General features: G+C 32.8%; 1 protein-coding gene across 7 annotated transcripts in view; it reads left to right on the top strand.

The window, feature by feature from the left end:
- Positions 1-24,017, top strand: part of LOC135217790 (potassium voltage-gated channel protein Shaker-like) — a 693,892-nt gene that overhangs the window by 353,210 nt on the left and 316,665 nt on the right. Inside the window, exon 1 of one of the 7 annotated variants that reach the window (XM_064253830.1) lies at positions 173-410. The exons of 5 other annotated variants lie outside the window; for them this stretch is intronic. In XM_064253830.1, the coding sequence (XP_064109900.1) occupies positions 397-410 (14 nt within the window). In that variant the 5' untranslated portion in view covers positions 173-396. Of the gene's footprint in view, positions 1-172; positions 411-24,017 lie in introns of those variants that run through there. One more of the 7 variants, XM_064253832.1, reaches the window with a different exon arrangement.

Genomic DNA, 24,017 nt, shown 5'->3' on the forward strand with positions numbered 1-24,017 from the left:
AAAGTGTTGGTGGTTTCTCCAACATGGCCGTGTGTCTGGGTCGCCTGTTTAGACCAATCGCAGGCGCTCTCGTGGGTTTGAGGTCCGTTTTCTTTGACGGTAGTGGTGGCTGGTTGCCGATTGCGAGATATACAACCTCCCTCTCATAGAAACACTCGGTGGTTGGTGTTGCTTTGAGTTGGTGACAGTGGTAGCTGTGGGAGCAGTGGTTGTTGATGTTAGTGGTGCTAAGGAGTTGGGTGTGTTATAGTGTGTGTGATTAGTGATGTCTCAGTGTTGTGCCAAAGCTAGTTGATGAGTGCCAAAAATAAATAAACGGTAGATCTTTTAGTTCCCCCTAGTAGAAGCCATGATTGTGCCCAGCGTGTGACATGATGTGCCCAGCCTGTTTCACTCATGGCTCGCAAGAAGTACGTATTGACGAGGCTTTCAACAATAACAATGTGTGGCAGGCGCTTTCCTCTCTACCTCGCCATGAGTACTGACTGAACACGAGCCATCTCTCTCACCTTTCTTATCGGCCATATATTTTTCACGCACGCACAAATTCTTTTCATTTACACGCTTTAATGGACTTATTGTGTTTGATATAAAACACAAGAAGTACACACATGCTTGAAGTAACACTATAAAACACTGAATAGCTAAAACAACTGATACTCAACAAAAACTATTCATTGTTTCCCATAACATATGACACCTGCTTAGAGATCTTGAATGTTTGTTTACATCAAAATGTTTTTCATGTTTGGTAATGGTATTCGTGTATAAGTATACATGTAAATGATTTTGGTTGTGTATGAAGTATGCTTTATCAGAAGAGCGTATACACACGCCTATCGTATTTGCATGATACATCTCAAGTTGCAGAACCCGTCTTAAGACACGTAAGAAAAATAAAGTTACATTATTCGGTCATTCGAAGTGTTGCGCTTTCAGTCACAGTTAGAATTACAATGAAATAAAAAAAGAAAAAGCGAAACAAGGATATTAACTAGTATTACAATGAAGGAAAAATTGAATCACAAATGAGACGAGAATTCTTCCATCATTGTACTATCTGTATAAGAGGGGGTTATCGATTTGTTAAGCTTTACGTAGGCAAATTTACAGTTACAGTTGATGAAAATGTTTTTCGTCCTGTACGAGCGATGGCTAACTCCCACAAACACTGAAGATATTACCTATAATATGTTGCTTCTTAGGAAGTGACCCGCAAAGGACATCACTTATTTTTTTTTCTTTGGAGTCGCCACTGACGTCATGACATCGTGCTCTTTAATGTTAGATTAAAAAAGAGAGGTGCTCATCTAGACGATGAAGCTGCCTGCATTTCTGTCTTATATGTAAATTGTTTTATAGTTTAATATCTGTATGTGTGTTTATATGGGTCGATATAGTATAGCCATTTGTATTTTGGGGTTATATATGTATGTGTGTGCGGGCGCGCGTGTCTGTGTGTTATCTCTGCTTAATTAAATATGAGTAACACATTATCTGTAACGGAATTGTTAACCTCCACTTTCATATACATATATTTCATGGGATGATTTGAATACTCTTTATAATATTCACATATATTTTTCCATGCTTTCATATAAACTATATGCATATTGAAGAACAGATCTAAGTCCAACCAGCAGATGTATACTTTTACCCAGTTTCTACAATATATACAAACGCAGAAGTCACACACTTTATCTTTCATTGTTATTGATTCAGATTAGTACAAATAAGGATGTTATGGGGTTATAGAAAAATCATTGATGAAAGAAAAATGCTGATAGCACATGACTGCATAAGATTACGGTAAAAAACAGTTACATGTAGTATAATTATGTAACGCATTACTATAGTACAGTTGTATGGTTTCGTAAGTGTACGTGTTATTCTTGCGTTGTGTGTACATGTGCAATTGTGTATAGACAAATGTTTCTGTATAAGTCAATGTGGTACATAGGTTCACTTATCCATGTATGTATGTGAGCGACACTCTTTTTGTAATGACAAGTTGTTAAAAACTGTGGCCTTGCCGGTGTTGGTGACGGATATCACGTTAGTGATTGATGCTTAGGCCCATGGAACTGAGTCCGTTGTGGAAGTAGAGGGTGATGTGCCATCGTCTTTGCCACATTGCGACAGGAGGCGAGAGGGACAAAAATCTACTCGTTAACGTGCATTGGCTTTTCGGAAATTCTCTTTGGTGATAACTGGCTACCTTGAGAGGTTGGGAATTCAACAGAGTAAGACAGAGATTTCTTAAGTCATAGAAAGTGTTCAAATGAAGTATTTCTATAAAGGTTTGAACTGTTGTTATCGGCAACTAGTGAAGGATTGTGCTTTTGACCAGAATTTAATTGGTATATCATTTCAGTCGTACCGTTCTGTAAATAAATTAAACCTTGAAGAGACTTTTTGTGAGTATGTAACTATTGATTAAAAAAAAGGCGCATTACAGTCTTGATAGAGGTACCTCGAAAGGTTGCAGAGCATTTGTAAGACTATTGTTCTTCCGATTCTTATTTATTCAGTGTGTCTAAGGAATTGCTGTGAGTTACTGAAAATGAAATGATAACTGCCTGGAAAGAGTTCATTTCCTCTTCTAAAAGAAATTATAATGTATTATTGGAAGGAATTTACACAAATTAGCTTAAAGAAGACAAAATGGTATACGATTAATTTGTTGGAGAAAGTCTATCACAAGGTGTTGCTTACACCTTTAATAAACAGAGTACTGAAGTTTGGAAGCGAGTATAATCTGTTTAGGCATTAGAAACTTACAATAAGGAAAATGATCTGAAACGAAATACATAAAGGTAGATTACCAAATCCAAGTAAGGATGGATGGGACTTAGTTTATGAGGAAGTAATCTGTTCGAATGTGTGTTTACTGATCATAATCACAGGTGGATGCCTTCCGGCCATTGCATGCTATCCAGATTAGAGGTCGGCATCAATTGTTCCTCGGATGCGGTCAAACAACAGGAACGTGTGCGCAACCTTCAGAGTACGGATAATACCTTAGACTTTGGTGTATATGATATAGAGTATATTATATATATATATATACACATATTATATGAATATATATATATATATATTATATACCCTTCTATATATAGAATTGAGGTTACCATGTCTCAAACATACAGGTGTGAAACCACCTATATGGATATACTATAGTGGAGTCTATGGAGCATTCCTATTGTGTGTGCGTCGGAGTGATAAATTCCTTGATATATTGTATCTCGTCTTGTATCCCATGGATCACCTTAATAAGGGTAATGGACCTTACCTTAGTATTAAATGTCGATGGAAACCTATATGGTATCAAAACTAATTTACATAGACCTTTAGTCATGTAAAAACTTGGCTATTTGTTTATTCACTATAATGTGGAAAAGTTGACGTTGGCTTTAGCAACAGAAATTCAGATATTGAAATATATATAGAATGGTCTTTTGTTGTATATTTTATCCACAGAAGCGAAGTTGCTTGTGTCATGAACGTATACACCAATTCATTGATGAGACTTTGGTTTATATGATATATAATGTATATATATATATTATATATATATATATATATATATATATTATATATATATATATATACATATTATATGATTATATATATTATAGTATATATTTATGTTTATGTGTGTCATAAGATTGTAAAAATGCTACTTATATAAAGGAATTGACTTGCTAGAAAATTTAAAATAATAGAAGCCTTTTGTATTTTATCCACAGAAAGTTTTGTCTACGTTCTTTAGAATGTTTGAATGGTTCTTTAAGGAAATGCAGATTTTGTTGCGATTAGTAATTTTCCCTAAAACTGAACGTTATATTCGGTGAAAAAAGGAAAGGCCTACGTACTTACGCCATGCTGCTAAATATCATGGCTGTATGTGCAGATAGAAATATATATATATATATATATATATATATATATATATATATATATATATATATATATATATATGTGTGTTGTGTGTGTGTGTGTGTGTGTGTGTGTGTGTGTTTTTGTGTGCGTGTGTGTGGCTGTGTGTGTATCAATTTTTTTGTATTGTTTTACAAATGGAATATTTTTGGAAATTCCTTCAGTAATAATGTTTTGCTCTAACAAGTATGGTAATTTGATGCAATAAAATCATTTTTTTCAAATTTTAGACAAGAAAAGTGAATGTTGACCGAGTACTATGCTAATCTACCTGGTAATCTTCCAGTTGATGTGTTTTCAAAGAATGAGTATGTTTATGTCACGATTGGAAAGAATGCACATTGCTTCTTTTTGTCTCCTTTTTTGAAAGTGGAAAGACTGTGAACACGATGATAGGCCCTTGAATACGTAGACCCCTTGAATACTCCGGCAACAAAGAGACTTGAACTGTCGGTTGGAATTGGCCAAGGACTCGGGTCTTTGTAGGAGCACGACTGAAAGCCTTGACCTTATTTTGCTGTCTATTACGCCTCTTTAAGTCGCTCCTCTTTAGGTGACAGGTACCGTAATGATAGGAGGCACGGGTTAGTTGTCCTGTTGGCAGTCTTCAATTTCAAATGGAAGGTAGACAAAGTATCTAGAGTAAAACATTGATAGAACTTTAAAAAATCATTGTTATCCACAACAACACATACTCTATATTGGCGCTCTGTGTTTGCGTGTTTGTGTGTAGAATTGTTATAACGCTGCTGGTGGGTGTTTTTAGGCAGGTTTGTGAAATGGCTAATCATCTTGAGTTCCCACTATCCTTCAGATATGTGTGAATACAGCAATAATCTTTGTGGCCTCCTTTCTCGGGGCCATCATTTCTCTAATGAGAAAGTTGTGTTGGTAAAAAATACCTTATGTATACATATATGTGTCTATACATACGTGTTTGTGTGTGTTGGTACACATTTTCATACTTAGTATACTTGTTTTATAAGTATACTTATATTTCATATTTAAGTATACTTATAAACGCGTACACGTTCTCTTGGTCAGGTTGGCCATGAGACCTCGTTGTGATTACTCAGGATGCAGGTTAGATTCTCGTTACCAGATATCAGAATTACTTCATATTTCTACACACTTGGGTCCAAGGGTTTGTTCTGACAAGCGTATGCTAAAAATTGAAGAATTTCAGGGCTTTAGAGAGCATTATGTCTTTTACAATTGAGTATGTATTATATATAAATATATAATACACACACACACACACACACACACATATATATATATATATATATATATATATATATATATATGTATATATATATATATATATATATATATATATATATATCATATATAGCCTATTTAATTGTAAAAGTCATAATGTTCTCACAAGTTCTGTAATTCTTCAGATTTTTTGCATACGCTTGTCAGAACAAATCCTTAGACCCAAGCGTGAAAATATGAAGTAATTCTCATGTTTGGTAACGGAAATATAACCTGCATCCTGAGTAATCAGAACGAGGTCTCATGGCCGACCTGACCACAAGAAGGATAGAAAGTCTGTTGATGCTCATTCATAATACGTATAACTGATTGACTCAATATTTTTATTACAGATGGAATAGAACCATCCTCACCATCGGAACCAAGTGGTCAATCGTTTTATATATAGATGTGTACACACGCACATACGTACATTTAAATATATATATATATATATATATATATAATTATATATATATATATATATATATATATATATATATAATTATAATAATGATGGTAAATCAGTCCAGTAAGGAAAATTGAGAGAGATTCTGGCCTCCTGTTTTGACTTCAAGTACCCTTTTTTTTTCGTCTGTTTAAAATGTTATAAAGAAATGAATTTCCTGCCTATGGGAGGTTCAGTCGTCCTGTACTTGAATGCATTTTGCATCATATTTGTATGCAAAAAATCTGAAGAATTACAGAACTTAAGAGAAAATTATGCTTTACAATTAAATAGGTATTATATATATATATATATATATATATATATATATATATATATATATATATATAAAATATATCTTATATATATATATATATATATATATATATATATATATATATATTTATATATATAATATATTTATATATATGTGTGTGTGTGTGTGTGTGTGTGTGTGTTTGCGATGAACTCAAAATTAAGGAAACCAGAAGGTGAAGTTCTGACATTTACAGAACAATTGGGTAAACCCATGCTATGTGTAATCTTAAGTAAATAAATAGCGCTCCCACCCCTCAGTCTCAAAATTTCCTTCAAAATTTAAGTTTATTTTTATTTTATTGTTATTCTATATCATTTTTATCCCAGTAAACATTCCATGTAACTATATTTATTGGAGAACGCTGAAACGAATTCATCTTTCAAAATTATTATTTGTTGTGAAATCCTTGAGATTTACAATGAACAAATAATGATCATTTGATAAGGATTTGTTCTTAAGTCACATTGCGTTTATTTGTTATCTGTTTATTTGTGACGGGGTTCAGAATGTGAACAAATGAATGGTGAATCATTATTGTCTCGGGTAATTTCCGAAATGGAGCAAGTTGTTCATAATTTAATCCCAAAAAACCCTTTGTAATTTTTTAATACGTAGATTCATTAGTCTTGTCAATAAGATACGACTAAAGAAAATGTCAAGAGACAAAATTCATTTTTTATTATTTCATTCTGCCAGACGTGGATTTTAATTACCTGAGATTGTGTTCTGACTATTAAGACTCTAATAATCCAGGAAGACGGCAACTGGTTTCCAGTGATAGATATAAAGACAAATCTGTCACCTGGGTAACTGTATTTGGTGTTATAATCTAACTTTTTTTATTTTGTAGTATATTAATGTACAGATTCCGAGAACATAGCTGGATTACGCGATTACGTCTTTTTAGTCTGAATTCACACATTCAAAGCTTATTCAATTTGTCTTGCAATAGTTCTATGTGAAAGTGTTTTCATTTCCAAGGACATTCATGGGACAAGGGTTTCCTACCTTAAAACTTCCGCTTCCTTACGTTGGTGCGATCTACATGGTAAGGACAACGTCTGTTGCATTGGAACGCAACAGACTCTTCCATCTCTGCCTTACTCTCTCGTTGTCATTTTTCTTTTTCATCTTTCGTCCTTCTGTTTTTGGGTGAGTGATTTTTTTTATTGTTCACTTATTGTTGTTACCATATTGAGATTGAGGTTTGAAGTTCCATAGTTTTCCCTACGAATGATAAATATAATAACAAGAACGATCTTTTTGCCAAATTTAGTTTGGCAAGTGCAAAGTTAGGACCAAATAACAACAATGAAAAATTTAATATAAAGTTAGGGTTTATATATATATAATATATATATATATATATTATATATATATATATAATATGTTGTGGTGTGTGTGTGTGTTGTGTGTAGTATGTATGTGTATGTATGTATGTATGTATACACATATACACACCCATACATGTATATATATATATATATATATATATATATATATGTGTGTGTGTGTGTGTGTGTGTGTGTATGTGTGTGTGTGTGTGTGTGTATGTATGTATGCATGTATACGTTTGTATATTTGTATTTGTCTGAATGTTGTCAACATTTTGTTAATGTTCGATGGAATTCAGATGAGTGATGAGAGTGAAAACTGGAAGCCTGGACAAATCCAAAGCCAGGCTTTAGTGGGTAATAAACAATAATGATTCTATAAAACATTTACAAAGACATTTTGAAAAAGTGTCGCACTCATCATGTAAACTGGTTGTCTGTAGTGCCCTTCTTATACCCAGCTGCATTGGTTTCCACCTTGTTAGTTTTGTTCCTTTATTCTTGGGCTTTACATACTTGGTTGCCCAACTCTTTTAACTTTGTCTCGTTTTATTTTTCCCAGTTTCTGAAAAAAAATCCATCTTGATTTATATCCTCGAAATGACAATGAAAGTGGTCAAAGGTACAGCAATTAAAAAAAAAGAAAAGAAAAATGAGGGCTACAATATATAAGCAAATTAAGTGCTGCATTATTACCTAAATGAATTAAATTTGACTAGAAGCGAAGCAAATATGAAAAGCTAAGGGACACAGTAATTCACCGAGATGAATAAACCGGCATGAAAAATCAGATGCTGGGTTAAAGATAGGAATACACGGCGGTGAAATGAAACTACGAATTATTTGGAGTATATTTAGGGACTGGACAGTGAGATTTCTTTCAACGCGAAGTTTAAGTAGCATGAAACTTTGAATGTTTTAGGTACCACGTCTACGAATATATGTTTGTTTTCAATTTTACTTTCTTTTACTGTGTACTGTCAAGCAGGAAAATGAAGTACACCACATAGTGGATAAATGAACCCTGGCCTTAATATCCAATAGGAATTATAACCATTATTGCTTTGATTGATATTTGTACCGCCCACTTCATTCATCAATACATACTGTATATGTTTATATATATAATAATATATATATATATATATATATATATATATATATATATATATATATATATATATAATATATATATATATATATATATATATGTATGTATGATAGTATATGTGTGTACAAACATGCCACGATGTAATGTGCCGTCGTACTGAGATGGAATAGGAAGTTTCACTATAATGCTAAAGAACTAAGATATACGAATACATATTTTGCAGTTGTCTTATTATAGCTTTCATGGCCCATTCTACATATGTTTTGAAAATCACATTTATATATATATATATATATATATATATATATATATATATAATATATATCATATATGATGTATATGTATACGTACTATCTATATAATATATATATATCATATATGTGTGTGGTGTGTGTGGTGGGTGTGTCTGTGTGTGTGTGTGTGGTGTGTGGTGGGGTATACGATTAAAATTATGTAATGACCATTTAAATGCAGATATTATTGAGAGAGAGAGAGAGAGATAATTTTAAAATAGTTGTAATGAATATATAAATTCTTTGAGCTTTATTCCATTTCCTAAATATAAAGACGTTCCTATGTATATCCAAATCAGGTGTCTAGTGGAATTAGAAAGTATTTGCATTTTGCATAGTGAGAGTCATTTGAATTTTTTTTTTTTTTTTTTTTGCAGTTACGTAATTAGGTCATTAATTGTTCACATGCGGCTTATATATTTTTCATTGTAATAATGACGAGGAAGCGGTCATCTTTAATCTTTCCCAGACATACGGAACATTTCATTTCCCGAAAATTACTGAATCTGACACAGTTTTCGTAATAAACTCGATTTCTTTGCTCGATATATGAGTCTCTAGTACCTTTATTTTCATTTTGATAACAGTGAAATTTAGCTATTATTATTATTATTATTATTATTATTAATTATTATTATTATTATTATTATTATTATTATTATTATTATTGAACCAAACAAAATCTTCCCCTGAAGATTGAAAAAGAAACCCACAAAATTACTGTGCATAACTGTTTACTTACTAAATATATACATTTTATTTTACTAAACACTCTAGTACTTTCAGCCCTATCTGTGGCCCTTTCTCAAGAGATGTGTAAGTTGTCAGCCTGGGTCAAAGTCCTGCTGGGCCTTTTTTTTTTTTGTACCCAGGCTGACAACCTACACATCTCTGGAGAAAGGGCCACAGATAGGGCCTGAAAGTACTCGAGTGTTGAGTAAAATAAAATGTATATATTTATAAGTAAACAAGTTATACACGGTAATTTTTGTGGCTTTCTTTTTCAATTATTATTATTATTATTATTATTATTATTAATTATTATTTTATTTATTATTATTATATTATTATTATTATTATTATTATTATTATTGTTACAATAATTCGGATTTTTTTTCATGGGATTAACTCAGTCATTATGCATACAAACATCTACAGGATACACGACCATAATTTTTCCATAATTTTCGATATGAATTTCCATCAGTTTTGCTAATTAACTAAATCTGCTTGTGGTCTTGAGCAGGATTATAAAAAGCAACTTTTATCTCTTCATTATTTTTTTCTTGCAAATATCATCTAAAGCAATTTTCATCGTCCCTTTGCTTATGAGGGCGTATTCTTTGTATACTCATTATGGCGTTACTGAAGTATGTCAGCTTTAATGATGAATGGTGTGACAAACCTTTTTTATTTTATTTGATTTTTCTCACTTCGACTTAATACTTACAATTGCTGTAACTTTAATACTTTAGTCAACGACGGAAACATGAATTATTTCGATAAAGTTCCGACTCTAGTCCCATGTTCCAGATATCTTTGGAATATGTGTAATCCATCAAGTATTTCGTAGTTTTGCCAATGGAATGACGTTTGAAATGACCTGCCTCACTCATGGAAAGCCTCTAAACTCTGGGAGTCCCCTAAATAGAAACGCAGGAGGTGGAATTGCTTTTCATCAGGAGATGGCGGAATATAAATCATTGTGTATGATGCGGTGCAATTCGACGTCCCTAAAGCTGAACCATGAGCTTCACGAAATGAAGCGTCAGCGAGAGTGCTAGGCGCCTATTTCGTCTGATCATACCAGTAGTTTGGACAAAATTTCCCACTAGACTGATACCACTTACACAGAATGCAAACTCTTTTACCCAAGGCAACTGAAATCTTCCTAATTAGTTAACTTTCGAAGAATACTCCTGTATACAAGTGATCTAAATACAAACGATTAAATATTACGTTCTACTTTTGAAAATTGCAACCCAGTTAGGTAATAATGGCTACTTCTAATAATAACTGAAACAAATGCGTTAGAATAAGGTCCTGAACGGTTAACAATACAGTCATTTCTGAACTACTAATTTGTTCCATTCATATCAAAGGAAGATATGAATACACCGAAAGATTTTCTTGGCCATCATTTTGTTGCCATTCCATAATAAAGCAAGTACTCAGGCGTGAGTATTATTTGGAATATTCAGGACGTCCGATCGGTTATGCCAAATCAGGAGCGTGAATGTGTAAGAGCATTTATTTTCGTGAAATCACTTCGTTTATCTTTTGACCTGACACGTCTGTTATGTGCCTGATAGTTGTTGATTTCGTTGGAAAAAGGCGTGGAGCTAAAACCCTCAACTCAAAATACTTGCCTGACCGCCAGAAAGGTACCACCTACTGGAGCCAACTTTGTGTGTGTGTGTGTGTGTGTGTGTATACATATATATATATATATATATATATATGTATATATATATGTATATAATATATATATATATATATATTATATATATATATATATATATATTATACATAAATGTATATGTATATATCTGTGTATATTTGTATATGTCTCCCTCTTTTGCGTGTTAGAATCTTCAGTTCTCTGTCTTTTCTGATGGAGTAAGCTAGTGCTAATTTTGATGTCATAGTGGTGCTGTGATCGAAGGCACCGATCATCACACCGCTGCCGTACTGGAAGGAGTCCCCAAGATGTTTGCCAAATGAAGCATGATGCCATGACCATAAAAACAAGCAAGTAATCCTCGGTTGGCGGAACGTGGAGAAGATAAAAAGAGAGGAGTATCTTTAATATGATCTTTGTAAAAGTGCCTGTCATATTGCGGATCCTACGAAGAGCTAAAAACTACTCCTGCATGGCATTGTGAGGGGCCTCAGTGTTGACATGGTCGACGCTCCCTATTTCCTCAGGGGGTGCGAGGGACCCTATGGCGTCTAGAGCCGTCGTCCCCACCACCACCGACCTTTGGGTTTTAATTGCTTTGTTTTATTAGTCTAGTGTTGACCTCTTAACACAAGAAAATGCACTTATCGTGATTGCCCTTAACAGAGATTAGGCTAATTACTTTATCTCATTTTCCTGTCCAAACACACGATATTAATTTCTGGGATCACGCATCATAGCAATCGTTATAAAACACTCATATAACATATCGCACACATCGACGCACACCCGTTTTCATTTATCGAAAAACATATAGATAGCAAGATATAAGAAATTGATAATTTGAAACCGATGAATGTCATAAAGCTTTAGATATAAACAACATAAGCCTATTTGCCTCGCCGCTTACATCGTTGGCTTGCCGTTGTGGCGGCATCCTATTCTGTCTGTCCGCATCCCACACTGGAACCAGTGCAATGTGTCATTATAATTATCGAACGTGTTTCTTTTACATTAGAAATCTCTTTTTATAATTTCACTTTTTCAAGGCGGCGTTGCGTGGTCTTTCTATGAACGTATATGTCATAAATTCGTCCTTTGATGCTGTGCTATCTTCCGCGTTGTGCAAGAAGTCGAACCCTAGGCGTCTTCGTGACGCAGTATAATTTGATAAACGGAAAATAAGTAGATTAATGAATCTAAGAAGCCGACAGATGCTCATGAGTAATTATAAAGCATAACTCAGAATACACGCACTTATAATTATAATTATAAATATATATATATATATATATATATATATATATATATCTACATATATATATGTAAAGATATATATATATATATATATATATATATATATATATATAGATATTATATATATATATTTATATATGTGTGCGCGCGCGTGTGTATATATATATGTGTGTGTGTGTACAGTAAACAGTTCTAGTTTAGTATGTATTTATCTGTGATACATACAGGTTAATTGTTAAAATATTTGTCACTCATACATTATATATTATATATATATGTGTGTGTGTGTGTGTGTGCGCGCGCGCGTGTGTGTGTATATTTGTTTATTTTAATTTTCAGATACAAAATCCCATACTACTACTTATACAATTGTCCATAAAGATTACTTTCAAACTTACTGGGAAGTTCCAGTTTGACTCTTAGTTATACTATGCTTCTAATAGCTTTGTCTTGCGAAGAAAAGTAACCTTATTTAAGGGCGAAATTGCTCTCCATTAAATCTGAGACAAAGCGGAATTGACATTCAGTTCTGTATCTGAGGGTAACCGGAAACAAGTTTCCTTATGTGGTCATAAGAACATATGCACAGAGGATGTTGACACGATTCCTTCCGACTGAATCCTTTTCATTTTCATTTACCGTCTGCAATGAATTAACTTCAAATAACTGCAGATCCTCATATTCGAAGATCAGATTTATTGCTTACTAGGTCTGACTCGTTCGTTGCCAATTGTGTTCCGGGTAAGCGAATCGCTAAAGAAGTGTTTCAAAGTAAAAAAGCGACATTGATCGTTAAATAACACACTTTTAGTTCCAACTATAAACGCAGATCAGTTTCTTCTCGTTTTGTGTTATTTTACTGTAATTTACTGTCACGTTTTCAAAGAACAATCATAATTTCAGTGTTTTATCAAAACAAGCTTAATACAAAATTAACTCAGGTGATACAGTTTACGACCATGAGAAGTGTAATCCTTTTACGCACCATTCAAGGTTCATCATAAAAATTAAACTGATGCTAACAAAGTGTAATTTTATGCACTTTGAGCTCCACTTACTTTATGGTGATTGCACAAAATGTTATTAGATTATTTTGGAAATGTGTGTCAGAGTGTTATGTTACTTTTCGAAAATTTACATGTATTTAATATATATAAACGCATCGCATAGATATTTGGCACACACACACACATTTATATATATATATATATATATATATATGTATATATGTATATATATATATATAGATATTTATATATATATATACCTATAGTATATATATATAATATATTGTGTGTGTGTTAAATATCTATGCGATGTGTATAGATACTTATATACATACATACATACATATTTGTATATATATGCGTGTATGTGTAATAAAAGGAGTGACCTAACGGCTGAGATCAGGAAATCTTGGTATAAATACCGATTTTCTCTAACTTATTTCATTCGTTATCTACAGACCCTGTCTGTTGACATATATATCACTAACTTTCTACCTTTTGTGGCGTTTTTATGGGCTCCCTGTATTAGATGGAATTTTGTTTTAACAAGATATTTCACACATGTACGTATACATATGCTTAATGTAGGTTTATTTGTATAAATAATCTTTATTCCATTTAAGACGGTTGCTATTCTCACATCCTTTTTCGTGACCGCAGCAGATGTTAGCACCTACTCGGAAAACCTAGATGCTCTGTTTACATGTATGTGTGTGTAATATATATATATATATATATATATATATATATATATATATATATATATATATATATATATATATATATAGAATTAATAAAAGTCCACACTCATGTAAGATGTGTATTAAAAAATTCTTATATGACGGGAGCTTTTGTCTAATTATTCAGTAGTCCTCATCAGGTGTACTGATTTTTCCTTTTTCAAAAATATACATGAAGTCACGAATGACAGAAAAGAAGCTAGGACGGTCTCCAAGAAAGATAACAACAAAAACAAACTATCCTAATCATGTAATTCCCTCATTCAAATGTTGTCTTGTCAAAAGACGAGCCGATCGCCGTGGTTGAACTACTTCCTCAGTGTGTTCGGCTGCTCCCTCGTCCATACCTTCTGCATCGGCACCTGCAATGGGGGCTCTTCCTTCCAATGCCTGGGCAGGAGAAAGAGTAACCTGGGCAGTAGGAGTGGTGCAAACAACGTCTGTACTAATATTTATAGTTTTAAGAAGCAAATAATTTAAAAGTGCATCCTCTTGGGTATATGATTTGTTAAACTCAAATACTTTTAAAATATTAATAAGAGCCCCTTCAACTACTCTGCGTCTACCTACGTTATTACCTTTGTAGATTACTTTTGCTCCTTCCCAGTTAATGACATGCCCTAACTCTAATGTGTGTCCGGCAACTGAACTATATTTCGATTTTATCCTACATGATCGTTTATGGTCTTCTAACCTTATACCCAATCCCCTGCCTGATTCCCCATAATAACACTTATTACAATCTTTACACGGTACCACGTAAACCGCAACGTCTTCTTTCCTTTCTTTTTCATGACTATTAATCAACTTTGATTTAATGACCTATGATACTTAAAAGCTAAATCCAACCTATTTTCCCTGTTCTGTTTTAATAAATGTTGCACTCTTTACAAATGATAATAAGGCACCGGAATACACTGACTACTTTTGAATTTATATTTCCCGGTCGGTGGATTATAAAAGTTTTTTCTAGCCTTGGTAAACAATTGGTAAATAAAATATTTTGGGTATCCCAGTCTCATGAAAACCTCTCTTATGTGTTCTATTTCCTTGTCTAGTATGTACTGTGGATCACAAATCCAAAGTCGGCTCATTACCATGTTGACGATTACATTAGACTTTATACGTCGGCTATGGTATGAATAAAAATGAATATACATTTCTGCGTTGGTATCTTTTCTGTTTACAGTAAATGTAAGTTAAAAGTAACAGGGTCATGGTGAACCAGAACGTCCAGAAATGGTAAATTATTTTCGACCTGAAACATATCTGACCCATTAAAAAGGCTTAATGTCCTCAAGACAACGGCAAACTAAATCGACTTCAAACAATTCCATGCACGAATTAGCCAACACCGGAGACAATGTGACCTCATAGCTATTCCGAAGTTTTGTCAGTAACCCTGCCCTCTGAAACTAAATACAGTGAAGAAGCGAAAGTAATCTACAAGGTAATAACGTAGGTAGACGCCGAGTAGATGAAGGGGCTCTTATTAATATTTTAAACCTGTTTGAATTTAACAAATCATCCACCCAAGAGGATGCATTTTTAAATTATTTGCTTCTTAAAACTATAAATATTAGTACAGACGTTGTTTGCGCCATTCCTACTGCCCAGGTTGTCTCTCTCTCTCCTGCCCAGGCATTGGAAGAAAGTGCCCCCATTGCAGGTGGCGATGCAGAGGGTATGGCCCAGGGAACAGTCGAACACACTGAGGAAGTAGTTCAACCACGGCGATTGGCTCGTCTTTTGGCCAGACAATATTTAAACGATGGAATTATTTGATTAGGATAGTTTGTTTTTGTTATCTCCCTTGGAGACCGTTCTAGCTTCTTTTCTGTCTTTCGTGATTTCATGTATATTTTTGAAAAAGGAAAAATCAGTACGGCTGATATATATATATAATATATATTATATATATATATATATATTATATATATATATATATATATATATATATATAATATATATACACATACACACCATAAAATCCACGTAAGAAGGCGAATGAAACCTGAGACTTGGAATAAGTACTTTTGTAGTTTATTCTACATTTTCAAGTTCACACTGAGTACAAAAACAGTTTACAGAGTTTTATATACAAAATGGAGCAGTGGTGGGCGGGGTTTCAGTTTCTTGATTCAGACAACATGTTCTCCAAACAGAAATGACAGGGAAAGAGGATCTAGGGATAATCCAGGGTTGAGGTTACAAATTCCTGGTGCACTTGGCATCAATGAACGCAGCTTCCAGAAGATTTATTTTCTGATAGTGTTTGTCTTTGCAGATAATAGATGAATTATCTCAGTTAATAGCATGGCCTGTCTTAAGCCAATGATCTAAAATGCCTTTGTCCGCTAGACCTCTTGAAAGAGTATATGTGTGTTGGGAACATTCTTTTTCATTCCTCTTGATATTTTGCCAAAATAAATCTTATTACAATCTTTACAAGGGATACTGTATACAATATTGTTTGAATTGGACGGACTATTCTTACTTAACATATTTCTTAAGTATTATTTAACATATTTCTTAAGTATTATTATATTTAAATACTAAATTAATATCGGTAGTTTTTAGGATCAGTATTGCAGAAATGAAATTGGGGTGAAAATGTAAACATAGAATATTCTTAAGTTCTGTATTAACTTTGGTTTGATTGTAATATATATTCTTTCCATTATTCTTACACAACTCCAAAGGACATTAGTGAAAGGACAATATCCGAATTAGACGAAACGTTCTTCAAAAGTATCTGCAAAGAGTAAGTCATTCCCAAGTCTTTATTAGCAAGAAGATTACGAGTGGATAATGAATCCCCCTTTAATGATGTGTGCAATTTTCTCCCCAAACAGCAATTAGAAATACAATAAGGTTAGAATTCAATAATTTTATGAATTTACGAACTGAAAGATTTAATTTCATGTATAGGATTCCCCCAAATTGGATAACAGTACTCATGGACAGAATCTATAATATATATATATATATAAATATATATATATATATATATATATATATATATATATATATAAAAATATATATATATATATATTATATATATATATATATATATAATATATATATATATATATGCTTAAAAAATCACAGTAGATGCACATGACTTCATAAATAGGCGAATTCCACAGGAAATGATAGTCAGAAATCCAAGCGCTTTCGTCTTTACTCAGACATTGTCAAGGAGTTAATGAAGTACCGTTTGGAGAGAAAGGTCTCAGGTACAACACAAGATCAAGAATATCAGATGGTTAATTGTCAAAGCGTAAAAAATTAAAAGAGATAATCCAGGATTATCGGATATCACACGGTCACAAACCTAGACAGATTGACCCTAACCGAAATTACAAAGTTTCTTTACGGTCCGAAACATGTAAAAACTGAATATATAATTTTGTTGCTTATATTTATCTACAACTTTTTTCATTATGAAAGCATCTAGTTTAAATAAACCAAGACTTAAATTTAGAACATTTCTATTATTTGACTTGATGAAACAAGATTCAATGATATTCTTTTAACTGTGTCATTACATGGGATTAGGCTCTTGCTTGACTCCAGTTAATAGGATGGTCTAAATATCTCTGATATGTACAAATAATGTATTCGATATTTCCCCAGTTCTCACAGAATATTGATGCTGTTTGAGACGTTGTGAAAGAGATTTACCGGTTTGTCCGTAGTAGACTTTATCACACATTTTGCAAGGAATTTCATATATGCAGCCTGGAAGATCTTTAGGAGAATTTTTGATTACTAAACTCTTGACATTAATATTACTGAAAACAACATTTATGTTGAAAGCTTTAAAATTCTAGGAATATCTAAAAACCTATTAACTGGAGTCAAGCAAGAGTCTTAATCCCATGTAATGACAGTTAAAAGGAATGTCATTGAATCTTGTTTCACCAGTCAAATAATAGAAATGTTCTAAATTTAAGTCTTGGTTTATTTAAACTTGATGCCTTCGTAATGAAAAAAGTTGTAGATAAATATAAGCAACAAAATTAATATAGTCAGTTTTTTACATGTTTTGGACTGTAAAGAAACTGTAATTTCAGTTAGGATCAATCTGATTAGGTTTGTGACCGTGTGATATCCGATAATCCTGGATTATCTCTTTTAATTTTTACCCTTTTGACAATTAACCATCTGGTATTCTTGATCTTGTGTTGTACCTGAGACCTTTCTCTCAATTGTACTTCATTAACTCCTTGACAATGCCTGAGTAAAGACGAAAGCGCTTGGATTTCTGACTATCATTTTCCTGTGGAATTCGCCTATTTATGAAGTCACGTGCATCTACTGTGATTTTTTAAACATATATATATATATATATATATATATATATATATATATATATATATATATATATATATGTATGTATATATATTATAGATTCTGTCCATGAGTACTGTTATCCAATTTGGGGGAATCCTATACATGAAATTAAATCTTTCAGTTCGTAAATTCATAAAATTATTGAATTCTAACCTTATTGTATTTCTAATTGCTGTTTGGGGAGAAATTGCACACAAATCATTAAAGGGGGATTCATTATCCACTCGTAATCTTCTTGCTAATAAAGACTTGGGAATGACTTACTCTTGCAGATACTTTTGAAGAACTTCTCGTCTAATTCGGATATTGTCCTTTCACTAATGTCCTTTGAGTTGTGTAAGAATAATGGAAAGAATATATATTACAATCAAACCAAAGTTAATACAGAACTTAAGAATATTCTTTTTACATTTTCACCCCAATTTTCATTTCTGCAATACTGATCCTAAAAACTACCGATATTAATTTATATATATATATATATATATATATATATATATATATATATATATATATATATATATATATATATATATATATATATATTCGAGATAAACAATCGAGTTCACCACCTTGATCAAAAATTGAAAAGACTCATTGAAATAAGTCACTGGAATAACAAATATGAGGAGGATTGTGTAATAATCTCTCATACAAAGAACTGAACATAAATCTAATACTGTCTATAAGCTACGGATCATCATACTTGATTACGGATAACATCTCATGTACCAACATCATATCAGAAATAACTATACTTAGAAGAAAATTTATAATCTCCAATGAATTTACTTAAAGGCCTTTTTCTCGGATTCAAATACTGAACAAAACAGAGATTTTCCAAAAAGGTTTGTAGATGCAATTCATATAACAAAGAAAGATAATAGTTTACACATTACTAAAGCTGATAAATCCAATAGTTTTGTAATATTGGATAGAAAGAATTATGTTCAAAAAATTGAGAATTTATTATCTGACTCTATCAATTATAAAATCTAAAGAACTACCCCTTAGCTGATGTCATAAAAAGTTTCAATGCGAAAATTGAAGTTATACTAAGATTTCGCGTCTTGAAAAGAGAAAGTAACAACGATTGGCCCATCCCTGCCATACATGTATGGATTAATCAAGACCCATGAGTGGTTTTCCTATACATCCCGTTATCAGTTCAACTGGTTCCACTAGTTATAAATTGTCGAAAGATTTAGTTAAATTACTATCGCCCATCCTAGGTACTATTTCTAACTCGCATTTACAAAATTCTGTTGAGTTCTGTTTAGACTGTCCCGTATTGATTGATCCAATACAGATAAATTTACTAGTTTTGATGTGACATCTTCATTCACTAAAGTACCCTTTGATGACTTCTATGTATCTCTATCACAACATTTAGATTTGTGTAATTTAGAATTACCTACCAATTAAATTGATAACCTTTTGTATTAAAAATTAATTTCTCCTTCAATAGTAACTTACGAACAGATTTCTGGCATAGCTATGGGAAACCCCCTTTCACCCCTTCTTTCTGATATCTACATGGAATTTATTTTAGACTAAACTTATTCCAAGAATCTATTCCCTAAGGTGTTTTGGGTAAGATAAGAAGAAGATTGTTTATGTATTGAAAAAGACAATGTAAATAGTATACCTGACTTCCTGAATACTATTAATAATCTAATACCTGCCATAAACTTTATAATAGAATATAAAGAAAATAATTGTATCCCATTTCTAAATGTCTTAGATGTCAGAGATTATAAAAATATTTGTTTTAAAGAATATAGGAAAACAACAAATAATTGTTATATATTTATTTTCATTCAAATCATTCTAAAATAATGAAGATATCAACATTTACCAGTATGTATCTTAGAGCTCTTAGAATTTATTGTCTTGAATTCTTGGACAATGAGTTTAAAATTACTTACAAAATAGGAGATTCATTATGTTAGCTTTAAATTATTTTTATTTCTGTAAGAATTATGCAAATAAGATATACTATTACACTCGAACCAGAGTTAATATATTCTCTGGTTAATATATTCTCTTTTTACCTTTTTACCCCAATTTCATATCTACAATACCGATTCTAAAAACTATTGATATTAATTTAGCAGCTAACTATAACAATACTTTAAGAAATATGTTGATTAAGAATAGTCCATCCAAATAAAACAATATTGTATATAGTATCCCTTGTAAAGATTGTTATAAGATTTATGTTGGCCAAACATCAAAAAGACTAAAAAGAGATGTTCCCAGCACAAATATTAGCTTTCAAGTGGCCTAACAAACAATGGCATTTCAAGTCATTGGCTTAAGACAGACCGTGCCATTGAGATAGTTCTTCTATAATGTGCAAGGCCAGATTGTTTTAAGGTTTTAAGCCCCCTGGACTTAACGAATGCACTTGAAGTGTAGCCAGAAGTATTCCTCCATCTGAATATTCTGGTTGCCTAGGCTAGAAAATATAAAGTTGACCTTAGCAACAGCTTTAGCAGTTAAAAAGAAGAGACGCCTTGACGCTGTGAAATGTAAAGTTTTATGAAGAGCATGTAAAGTAACTTAGTGATTTGCCTTCTCCCAACGTTGTTTAGGCAAACATCAATACGGATGTATTAACAAATCTGATTTAAATAAGGGAATTGTTAGGTGGTGTTGTATGAATTGACATATTATCAAATTTTTGTAAGTCTAGAGTTCGAATTTATTTGGTATTGGGCGGTTGAATGTATTTTAAAAAGGGTTATTTTTATACCTCCTATTTTATGCAGTTTGGGCCACGTTCCAGATATTGCAATTCTCGGTTATGTCTTCCTCAAACTTTCCCGTTGCCAAATTTAGCGTCTCAAGGTTCTAGGCATGATCAGCTAATTAAGTTGCCGGAACCTGATCTTCTAATATGTCATGGATTTTCTGTATTATTTAATTATCTCTTCCTAATAAGTAATGACGCATGTTCCCATATTTTTGTCAAATACCCCTCAAGCTGCTGGGTTGCACGCACGTGTCAGTTAGAGTTCAGTGGAATTATGTAAGTCTATACATGTGGGTATTTATGCACAGATTTCCTTCAAGGAGGCACGATCATAATAATAATCATCATCATTATCATCAGCATCAGCATCATTAAAGCGTGAAAGTCTATTTTCCACTGCGAAAAGTCCTCAAATTTTTCGTACGGAGAGGATTAAGAAACGAAACCTTTTTCCTGATTATTTCTATAAAGAGTCTTGATTATACGGGAGTTAGGACAACATTCACTAAAAATTATTTTTTAGCCAATGTACTACTAAGGGGAATTCAAGAAATCGCCCAAATAATCAACTTTGTTCTGTCCAGTAATTGAAGGTATATTGCCAACTCTTAACTGAAAGCAACACGATGCTATTTCACCATTGTCTCAGTCGTCCCTTGATTGTTGTTGTTGTTGTTCTCTGCGGAATTCTCTTCCTGATTCTGATTTCCGTTATTCTTTTATCAAAACCTCTGTTGTTTACTTCATCTTTTAGTTGCTCAAATCGTCGGTTATCTTGCAGAAACACGGGATTTATAATTTTACCTTTTGGTTTACTTTCCTTGGTCACTTATATTTGTGCTTACTCTACTTCTGAAACTGGTATTTGGATGTTTGCCTGCATAACTTGATTGGTTGATGACGAGCAGATATTATTAATGCTAAACTACTTTTTCAACAGATATCGCCTTTCGTAAATGTTACAAAATTCCTATTAGATTACTAGAACTTAAACATTACCATGCAACTATGGATATATTTTTTAACAAAACAATTAATAAGCTAATTATTGACTACCCTTATTGACCATTCATAGAAGAATAATATTCGAAGGAAAATATTGAAACATCAAGATCTCATTTCAGCTTCATATTTAAGATATTGAGCTCTCGGATTGTTGCTTCTCTTAGGCGACAAAAGTCGCCCGAGTTTGAACTCCATGTCTGATGGCAAGTACAAAGAGAGAGAAAAAAAGGAGTGGTTTTTATATACGGGCTGAAGAGTGATACAGATAAGTTATATGAATAATATCAGGTAGCAGGGATCAAGGAAATTGGAAGAGGAAGAGTTTAAGTGGTATGCTACACAGTAACCCGCTAAAAGTAAGGAAGAGGATTGCCGCGTATTTAAGAATGTATTTATGAACCTACCTGAAAGCATCTATTCAAGTCTTTTACGAAGTTTATAAGCATACCGCTTGGCTGATCAGCTCTCTCTCTCTCTCTCTCTCTCTCTCTCTCTCTCTCTCTCTCTTCATTTTCTTATTTTTTCTTACATTTCTTAACACCGAAATCCATATATACATATTCACTCATATTCTTATGGCGAAGGGTCAGTTAAAATGTTCCTTCCTGAAGGTGTATTCTTAACGTGTTTTTTCGTTGGTCAAGTAAGGTCATCGATCTTACAAGTTAGAAGAGGGTGTGGGATTTCCCGAAGGCGCCGTTAGGAAGAAGGACGGGCTTCTTTCCCCTGCCAAGTGTCTATCGTGCACCGAAGTGTCGGCGACGTTTCACTTGTTGCTCCACTTATGATCGAAGGCAAACATTGTTGAGCCGTAAAGGCTTTTCGACATCGGCTAATAAAGATAATGATAACATTGGGTCTCCGACTCTCTTCAAATGATGACGATTTAGTGATATAAATTTGTTGGTGGTAGTGAATTAAGCCGTGGTGGTCGTTTTTATGAGCAGTTAGTGGTGTAAACTGTGTATCTCTGTTGTCTACCCATATTCATTATTTAGTTGTTGTTATAGATACCTTTACGTTATTCGAACTTTCAGTCGTTTTAAGCAAAATTAAAATATATTTGTTATTGCAAATAAAAATTACTTAAAAGTCTGCCTTTGAACTTTATAGCTGAAAAATATGGATTTCATTGTTATTCCAAGAACATTACCTCCTACCTCTTTTTTGGGGTATTTTATTAACCTCTCCAAATTTGAATAGCAAATATTGGTATCGTGCAAAGGGGCCATTTGAATGTATGATGGGTGAAAAAGAGGAAACCTGAAAACAACCTGAGGAAGTTACCTGTCTCTAATGTTTGTTTTCTTTACTTCCAGAGTCCTCATGAATAAAGATTTATACTTTGACATAATACTACAGTTTCATTTTGATCTCGTGACAGATTTTTTAGTACAATGCAGCTTTTCTCTTAATTTTATACACGGTTTGTTTACTGTAGTCAAATCCCCAATCTTTGATGAGACAGCTTTCCTGATATGTCTCATTTCAAATATCAACTTCATCTTTTTTCATGAAATCGTTGTTTCCTTAACATAGGGAGAGTAATTAAACAGAGGGAAGAAGACAAGACTGAAACCAGAAGTCTGGTTGAGTTTGAAGTAGTTAAAAAAGTGATCCGGATATGGCACGGCCCAGTTAATAATGGCTAAAACAAATATACAGAGGATCAAATGATGAATGAATAAGCAGAGAATGTTTTTGAAACTTGCTATAATGAAACCATTGACCTTCCCGTTGGTTGATAAAAAGCGACAAACCACGCAGTGCCTTTGAAGGGCGA

The sequence above is a fragment of the Macrobrachium nipponense genome, chromosome 7 (assembly GCF_015104395.2).
Source record: "Macrobrachium nipponense isolate FS-2020 chromosome 7, ASM1510439v2, whole genome shotgun sequence".
NCBI lineage: Eukaryota > Metazoa > Arthropoda > Malacostraca > Decapoda > Palaemonidae > Macrobrachium > Macrobrachium nipponense.